This window comes from Pinus tabuliformis, chromosome 9 (genome assembly GCF_031772625.1).
Source record: "Pinus tabuliformis cultivar Carrire ecotype Pingquan chromosome 9, CPIR1, whole genome shotgun sequence".
Lineage (NCBI taxonomy): Eukaryota > Viridiplantae > Streptophyta > Pinopsida > Pinales > Pinaceae > Pinus > Pinus tabuliformis.
In genome coordinates, this window is record NC_142307.1 from 1,352,115,155 (window position 1) to 1,352,124,692 (window position 9,538).

At 35.3% G+C, this 9,538-nt stretch overlaps 1 protein-coding gene across 2 annotated transcripts; it reads right to left on the reverse strand.

Annotated features, from left to right (window-relative positions):
* Nucleotides 1-4,650: 4,650 nt before the first annotated feature.
* Nucleotides 4,651-7,420, reverse strand: LOC149153514 (ras-related protein RABA5e-like). Of its 2 annotated transcripts, XM_089445720.1 has the most exons (3): nucleotides 7,089-7,420; nucleotides 5,943-6,982; nucleotides 4,651-5,499 (listed from the first exon to the last, which is right to left on the reverse strand). In XM_089445720.1, the coding sequence occupies exons 2-3, from the start codon at nucleotides 6,277-6,279 to the stop codon at nucleotides 5,174-5,176; spliced, it is 663 nt and encodes a 220-aa protein (XP_089301846.1). In that variant the 5' UTR covers nucleotides 6,280-6,982; nucleotides 7,089-7,420; the 3' UTR covers nucleotides 4,651-5,173. The 2 variants fall into 2 exon arrangements, with proteins under 2 accessions (XP_089301846.1, XP_089301847.1); XM_089445721.1 differs by lacking the exon at nucleotides 7,089-7,420 and having other exon boundaries at nucleotides 5,943-7,050.
* Nucleotides 7,421-9,538: the final 2,118 nt, after the last annotated feature.

Below are 9,538 nucleotides of genomic sequence, written 5' to 3' on the forward strand. Positions count from 1 at the left end.
TGAACATATAAAAACCAGTCACAAAGTTTATAATATAGAGAAAATAAGATTGTCCTCCTGATAATCTGCAATCAAAGAAAAAGCATGTAAATTGCTTTGAAGAAAAACTGACTTTATTACATTCTTTGAAGAAAAACTGATTTTATTACATTGTTCCGAGAATTGTTGATCCTTTTGTTTAAATAGCCTTGCTTTGCCTTTGTCCATTTGAATTGGATGCGGAGGAATTGTTTGGATGGCCAAAAGTGGTTGGAATCTGGGCAAAATAATTTCAAAAAATCTTGTAGATGCAGTGTTTGAATTTTATTTTTGATAGTAGAAATAGATTCAGCACCATCAGTAGAAATAGATTCAGCACCATCAAAAACGTCTAGGACACTTAAAATTTTGAAATTTAACAACTATAACTTGGATTTACAAAAATCTTTACCACATATTTTCTAAATATAACCTAAATTTCCATAACAATCCAAACAATTCCTCAGCTAGTTAAACTATGGCATTTAGATTTGTTCTTACACAATTCATGGATCCTTTGATTCTATGCATGTGATGAAAACTGATAGGAGAGGCATGAGATTTGAAATCATATTTTGATATATTGATAACAAGGTGTAGTTTCTTATTTCAAATGTTCCACTAATCAATCTATAATAAGTTTGGAATTTCTAGGCGATATTTTTTTTCTTTGCCATTAGGATATTTAGAGAAAATAATTGTGGATAATTGTTTCACACTGTGTCTATAATTACACAGAATAAAAATTGGAGTATGAATTGTTTATAAAAATTTAGCCTCCCATCCATCCTTTTGATGTGTCTCGTCACGCGGCTCTATTTTCTATTTTACTTTACATATTTATTGCCTAGCATATTTATTTCTTTACATATTTATGCCGTAAGGCGTTTCCCTCTGAAATGAACTCTCCAAACTGTTGTCGTGTCAAAATATGTGCCATTCGATTTGGTTGTTAGATGATCGGGTAATCATTAACCATTGATTTGAATTGAGCAATGCCAGGCGCGACGGTCCATACGAACCGTCAACCGTCTTTCACATGCTGCAGGCAACGATAGCAAAACTCGCCGTATTCTGTGCCTGCTAGGAGAAAAAGAGAGGCTCAGACTCTTCAAATCCGACCTCCGCCAAGAGGGAAGCTTCCATGCTGCCGTTGAGGGTTGTGAGTACATTTGTCATTTGGCAACTATAATGGATTTCGCCATTGAAGCACAGGTATTTTTTAACAACCACCCGAATGCACAACTTCCGGAAACAACGAATTTATTACTGGATTTTGACCCCTTTTTTGGATATAAATTTTCCCTTTTAATGTGCTTTTTCTTCAAACACAGATGAATGTTATCGAAGCTGAGGTGAATGGTACTCTTGATATTTTGAGGACTTGCAGTCAGGCAAAGTCTGTGAGGCGTGTAATTTACACATCATCCATAACTGCAGCCTCGCCACTTAATGATGATGGCGAATTGAGGGACTGCCTCGATGAATCTTGCTGGACCCCAATCGATATCATGAGACGTGAAAAGCCTATTTTCTGGGTAAGTTCGCTGTTACTACTCACTTCAAAGATTTGTATTAAAAGATCTGTAAGTTTATCTTAACTTCAAATATAATCAATCTAGATTTATTAGGGTTAGGGTCCAGAAGATCGAATTTATGAGTTGTAAAGTTGCATGCTCATAATAGATTTAGAATTAGATAAATCTAATCAATCTGGATTTATTAGGGTTAGGTTGTAGAGGATCAAATTTATGAGTTGTAAAATTGTATGCTCATAATAGATTTAGAATTAGATAAATGTAGACCGGTTTTAAAAAGTGATGAAATCCCAAATAATTTTCATATTCCACTATAAAATGAGCTTCTTAACACAATCTCTTACCCAACACAATCATTATTTTGACTCGACTGTAAAATGAGCTTCTCAACCATTATTTTGAAATTAATTTGAAATGCAAATCTCTTGATATTTAGAAAAATGTAATTTACATTTTTATCTTGTCACACGTATGGTATGCGTTCATTAGATATTTGATCTTATTTTTGTAAATTTTCATGGCTTGGTGTTTCTCTTATGGATTGTTTTATTTCATTGAGTTTAGGTTGATTATGGATTCTCTGTATCTCATGGGTATAAGCATAGTTTTGTTACATATCAATAAGATACATGAAATCTGAAATCAATATATAAATGTTCATTTCATCTAATCTTATATTAAAGTCGCATCTCTGTATCAATGTTGAACATTTTGATTCTCAGTATCCAATGGGTAAGAGCATAATTTTCAGATCTGCCATTAACAGAAAAATGCCCATTTTTCCTGTTCTTATATTAATGTTCACATCTCTCAGGCAACGCTGAACATTTTGAATGGTTAAGGGAGCTTCATGATATCATGGGTTCCATTTTATTAGTCCACACTGAGGATGCTTGTAATGCTCACATATTCTTGATGGAGCGTCCCTCTGCGAGAGGTCGATATATATATGTTCAACAGTCCGTGCTACCAGCATTTTTCCAAGGAAAATAACCTTGCAAATTGAAACCCAACGACACCCTCTATGAAGAAACCAAAAACACCAGAAACCCTTGTCTTCTCGTCAAATCTACCAAAATATTCGTATAACCGTAAGTAATTTCAATACTCTTCCACAAGAATCCTCAGCAAACATATCAGTCTTCAACAGTCCAAAGGTGAGAAATCTCTTCAAAGATGACTTATTGCTTTGGCTCACTGTTTCCAATAATCCATCTTTCACAATCTTAGAAATGAACTGTGTATGCAAATAGCCACACTTACAAAGATAGAATTAGGTAGAAATGAGGGTGATGAATATGCAATATACAACCAATCAATAGGATGCTCATTGCTATCATTGTTACAGTCACACATAAGTCAATGTCATGCAACCAGTGTTACTCTTACAGCATCAACAAATCGTCAAGGATTTGTCACACAAGATTTATGTCCTGTGTCAAGGTCTTTAGCTATTAGTGATACTGGTGAAGCTTCAGACCTAGGATCACAACTTGAAGAGAAGAAACAGGTAGAGCCTCCTAATATGAACATAAATATCACAGATACCCAAAGAAAAGCTCAGTCTTCTCAAGTAATGGTGCTTCTGAGTTTGCTACTGAGGCATGACAACACAAAGTTGTACATTGCTTCCTTTCTATTTTTTGAGGGGAAATGTACACTATGAGTAGCCACTTGTGATATTAAAACAGTGAGCTCTGAGGTCAATATAATGCTCAGACTTATTGAGAAACAAGAGCTGGAGATATTCAATAGAAAAATATGGAGATGGGTGTTTCAATGGACAATCTGCTTCAAACAATTTCAGATCACGGAATCAGGAATCGATTTCAATTATTATGCCTCTATATAATTCATTCTCTGATGAAGGATTCATGGTGGAAGGAACTTGAAAAAAACTCATTCCTCAGATTTTGGCAAAGATGATTAGATTTCAGAAATGACAAATCAAACATCCATAACCATCAGTGTTGTTAGATTTATCACCAGCAAAATCTAACACTGAAAATTCAAATTCACCAAAGAGTATTTCATAGGAAAATCATCGTGATGATTGAGTAATATGGAGAACAACTACAGATCCATGCTACGAGCATTTTTCCAGGGAAAATAATCTTGCAAATTGAAACCCAACGACACCCTTTATGAAGAAACCAAAAATACTAGAAACCCTTGTCTTCTCGTCTTCCACAGTCCAAAGGTGAGAAATATCTTCAGAGATGACTTATTGCTTTGGCTCATTGTTTCCAATAATCCATCTTCTACAATCTTAGAAATGAACTGTGTATGCAAATAGCCACGCTTACAAAGATAGAATTAGATAGAAATGATGGTGATGAATATGCAAAGATGTGGTTGATACAGAGATTGCAAACTCAGAGGTTTGCTTTATTTCTGGATGAAGTTTGGAGAGATGGTTCCCAGTTGATGGAAGAAATTTGGTTTCTTGCTGCTAACCCACCACTCCAACTCGAGACTCGTTGTAAGTTCAAGGAATCGCAAAGTCCTGTCAGAAATTGGAGTTGCGGAGACATCTATAATAAGAATGGGGCATTTGGTAGAAGAGGAAAACTGGCAGCTATTTTTTATTCATCCTTTTCGAATTCCATGATTCAGTTGGGGCTTACTCACGAGGTTCTTCTTCGGTTGTCCACACTCAGAGAAAGTGTTCAACCTTCATCCAGTTCTTTGTTCTTGATTGGCATATCTGATTACAAGTTATTTTCTCAGTGATATAGTGATAAAGTAAATTCAAATTAACTCACATGTACAATTTATAGTGTTCTTCCTACCTCTCCTCTCCTTTGGCTATAGCTTTCCCATTGAGCAACTTGGTAGCTTCATAGTCATGAACAACAATTTATATGCAATATTAATTCAATAATTAATAAAAAACAGTGTAAGGCACCCTAAATCAATTTCATTTCTACTACATCTCTACATTTCATTTAGATTTGCCCATTCCATGTCCTGATTGTTCCTCAATTTATGCCTTACGCCGTTTCCTTTGCAACATTTGGTGCAAATGCTAGTTATAATAACAATAAAAAAAAATCACAAGTTATTTTTTTTATATACCAATAACGTAAGCAGAAAATTACACAAAGAAAACCCATACCTTCTCAGACCCCATACAATCACCAGAGTTGTTCTTGTGCAAAATCTAACTGATACGTTTTCAACCCAAGCTATCCTTAAGAAGTAAGGGCAAAAACAAAAATCAAACTATGGAACAGGCAATTATTCTACTTTCCTTCCGTGAATACGTGGCAGCTTGAAAATATCATATTCCTTTTATTTTCTTGAAATCAAACGGGACTAGCAGCAATATTTTTCATAATACTCATCCAAACCTCAATACATACATGGGACAGCCCTTCTTCACCATACCAAAGTTTCCGACATTCCCCACTCTCCATATATTTTTGAGGCCGAGGCACAGGTCACATTGTTTACGAACTTGTTTTTCGCCAGAGAAGCATTTCCCCAGAGCAGCTAAACATTTGCCCACCCTAGACCTGATCAGAACCCTGATTCAAAGGAGCGAGTTCTGTATTCGAAAAACAGTTTAAAGGAAAAAAGAAAAGGAGAGCGCGCAAAATAACCTCTGGATTTACTCAGCCGCGGCAGCACCGGACCCCATTCCATAAATCCTTTTGGTTTTCGCTGTCGTCCAATTTCAATGTTTTTCTGTTAGTTAACGTTGTCTCTAGCTTTTGGTTGTCAAATGACAGAACTTTTCTGCTCGTGGCGTTGTAGATCTCTTTGACTATTGTTTGAAAAGCGATGGACACATTTGTAGAGTCCAGGGCAGATGTTTCCATGAAGAACAGATCTTCAGACTGGGCAAGTGCCGCTCCGTCATCTACCGAAACCTCTCTCGCCTCCTTTAGATCGCACTTGTTTCCCACGAGCATTGTCACAATGCCCGAGTCGGAGTGCACTGCAAATCACTCAAAATTAAATTCGTAAAATTTCACATGATTCGTTCCAGCTTTGAAGGGAAAAATATTTTAAACACTTGAGAAATTTCGGTCAAGAAAACCAAAACCGTGAAGAATAAAGAAAATTTTCATAAAATTCAGTAGCAGAACGAGAAAACGCAGTGAAAACTAGAAGCAAGCATATAGAAAAGATTCCGTCAATGAAATTCCACTAAAAACTGGAAAACGTAAGCACTCATACAGAAAAAACGGTAGCCTTTTACCCTACACAACAGAGAAATTAAATTCTACCAGATTGCCTGGAGTTCTGCCAAAATTTTAGAAGCCGGTGAGGAAAAGGAATTTGCATATTAATTGTTAACAAAAATTTACCCCAGCAACACTAAATTTGGTAGTTACGACAAGCATTGAACCTGTGTACTGGTAGCTATTAGATACTTACTGCGGAGTTCTTCTAGCCAGCGACAGATGTTTTGGAAAGTCTGGCGCCTGCTTATATCGTAGACCAACAGAGCTCCTACAGCGCCCCTGTAGTATGCAGACGTTACGGCTCTGAACCGTTCCTGACCAGCAGTGTCCCAAATCTGCGCTTTAATCTCCTTCTTGTCGATTTCCAAGGTCTTTGCCTGAAATTCCACACCGATCGTTGCTTTTGAATTTCGAGAGAACTCATTTTTGGTGTATCGCGACAGTAAATTCGATTTTCCAACGGCGGAATCGCCTAACAATACAATTTTGAAAAGATAATCTTCACTTTGCTCATTGTCCGCATAGGCCATTTTGGGCTCGAATTAGGGGCAGGCGGACAGGAATTATACAGTTCTGCTCGATGGACTTGCCATGGCAAAATTAAATTGCAAATTCATTCACAAGACATTGCAAATATATGAAACAAGATAGAGTCGTGAATATTTTAGAACAGAGAAGAAAATACAAATGTCCAATCCAAAAAAAGAAATGTGGAAGACGCAGGAATACAAACAAAATATCCAATATAATCCGGAATTACATAATCTTTAAGCTTTCTTCAAGGGCATATGGCGAAGATTGCGAAGAATTACACAAATAAAACTCGGAATAGAAGATAACCGAGCCGGAATTCCAAACGTTCGCTGGAGATTTGTCGAAGGAGGAGGAAAAAACCGAAGATTCAACCAGAAAGGGATTTTTCTGTTTAAAGATATAACTGTGAAAAACTCACCAAACTCAGGACAAGAGTCGAAACCTATGCTACCAGGGTCCAGTAGGGCAAACAATTTTAATCCGTTATCAATCCCACGGCGAAGTTTCAAAAACTCAAAGACGTACAATGGTATTTCACAGTCAAATTTTGAACAGGCAGATGAAAGAAAATAGACAGTAGACGAAATTCCTGGCTTCAAAGGTCGGAAACTGAACATCGGCCATACATTCTTTAGAGATATCTGCGCTTATTACCGACAGCTCCTCGGCCACCGTCTCAAACTTTCTTGATTGCGTTAACTGCACGCGTAGAAGGTTTTAGCAGGAGATTCCATAAATTAGTTCATCCAGCGGAGTAATCTATAAAGAATTAGAGGTAAAATATAAAAGCTTTACCCATACAGACTTTGTAATTAAATTCGCCATTTGAATCTGCATCGATTTAGCCTTGGAGGTGCAGATTGCTTCGATGCGGGCCACAGGTTGAAAGCCAACCTGGTACGGGTTTTGTACATTAGCGACTGCTTCGAGGCAAGGTTGGTTTTTGTGGATTAGCGATCGTTTCGAGGCAAGAGCTAACCAACTTGTGATAGGGCATTAAATGCTTGTCTAGCTGCAATCTCAATAGCCATATTACTTTTGGTGGGGACGGAGCGTTCAGAAAGTCACCGCGATCATGTGTTTTCGGTGAAGACAGAGTGTTCGAAAAATCACCACACACATATAGTTTATATGGCTATCGAACTTGCAGCTAAACATGCCCTATGGCAAGCTCGTTAGCCCTTACCTTCCCGGTTCGAGACCTATATAGCCGGTAATCAAAATTTTAGCCTCTCAGCTTTGAATAGAGGTCATCGTTCTAACTAGGTTCATTAGGCAGACAAAAAGAAGATTGTGACGCACGAACATTCACGAGGAATCATTACGGTTAAGAGCCTACAATTACTAAAAGAATTAGTGGAACGCGGGACTGTCAGAAGCCTAAAATTATTAAAAGAATTAGTGGAACGGTTGAAATTATTATGTAAATTTAAATTAATTTATTATAATATTCGATTTTTGAGTCTCGAGAGATATTGAGAAGTCTTTTTTGGGTTAGGTTTTTTTTGGTAGATATATTCAAATAAATTGAGAAGTCTTTTTTGGGTTAGGTTTTTTAAGCAGATATACCCAAATAAATTTGTCTCATACAAATATTTCATAGATTTAAATGATGAACCACATGGAACATATATATATGATTTTAAAATAATCTTTATTAATTTAGTGATAGGCATATTGTATGGTAACTTCCATGTGTTGGTGGAATATTAAGAAGAAGCGTTTGAGGATTTGGTGTCGGGTGGAATATTATGAGGAGCATTAGTGGTGGGTGGAATGTGGGTGGAATATTACAAGAAGTGTGTGTGGCATGCTTGTGATAATTAAATGAATTAATAAATATTAAGCAATGGACGATAAAGGGGAGTAGAGGTATAAATATAGGAATGATGTAAAGTATGAATTAAATGGAAAATGAAATTGTCACTTATGGAATCATTTTTTCTTTTTATTTGAAGGCCCAACTGTCCGGTGCGCGAATCGTGTCACTTTTATAAATGGCCGAAGGTTAGAATGTCTTTTCATGATCAGTGACTGGAAAATGGAGGATTGGTATATGTTTGTTATGTGCCTATGATTCTATGCGTATAACCATGTTATTTTATTGGGTTAATGTTTGATATGGGGTTGGTTTTTTTAATTTTTTTATATATATATATATATATCATTTTAAGTTTTTGTGATGCATTTTGTTCTTAGTTTGAATTTGTTTTGTTTGTTTTTTTCGTAGTTTATATAAATATAGTTTATATAAATGTTAGGTTATAAATTATTTTGGTTTATTTTTATATTAATGTGATTTTTTTGGAAAATGTTTTCAAATAATTAAGTTTGAATTTGAAAATAATTTTGATTTTATCGACTAATCAATTAAAACGAAATATCAAATTAGAATATTAGAATATTTTTATCTTAATCTTTTAAATAATTTTTTATTCCATAAGGGTCAATTGCTTATTTTATTTATCTCAATAACTAAACATATGCTATTAAATATTTCCTTATAAAATAGAATCTTTAATTTCCTAATAAAAATAAACCAACTAATTTATAACCTAACATTCAAGTGCCAAAACATCAATACTTAAATACAAAAGAGTGAAGGGAACTCTACTTGAATGGTTCATGAGGCACAATACTTGTTAAGGTTTTGCAAATGGGGTAGCAAGTTAAGTGGGCTTGATTGTGGCGAAAAACTCCATGGTTAAGCACGCTTGAGCCAAAGACAGTGCTAGTTACCAGGTGCAAGCCCCGGAAGTGAGCATCACCCAATGCAATGACTACTAAGTGGACTATCAAAAATCATGAAAAATTAGTCAATTACGAGTACTTCTCATGAAAATAGTCATAAATGAATGACTTACTTAACACAGTTGAATCTCAAAAAAAATGATATCTAATTTATATATTAATTTAATACTAAATCTTATTAATTTTATTTGACTTTCTCCAATATTAATATTTGCAACATAATATATCTGAATTATTTCAACTTATTAATAAATTAATTTTTTTTATCCTTCTCTTAAAAATAAATTAAAGTAAAAATAAATTAAAGGAATTGGTTCAAAACTTCCACAAAAAACAATCCCAAAAATATATGATTAGCTTCCTGTTATTAACTATAGTTGTGTCAACAAGGTTCTGTCTATTCACCTCGCGACAGGTTGTGTCTATTCACTTTTTCTTTTTGACATAATTAACTTCTTATTAATGATTTTTAGCATTATAAGGAGGTTGTGTCGAGAAAGCTAC

What these genes read in the sequence shown, in the direction of transcription:
- LOC149153514 (XM_089445720.1), bottom strand. Translation starts at nt 6,279, where the DNA reads ATGGCCTATGCGGACAATGAGCAAAGTGAAGATTATCTTTTCAAAATT. An exon ending in CTGGCTAGAAGAACTCCGCA is followed by an intron (nt 5,500 to 5,942) that starts GTAAGTATCTAA and finishes AGTGATTTGCAG; the next exon opens with TGCACTCCGACTCGGGCATT.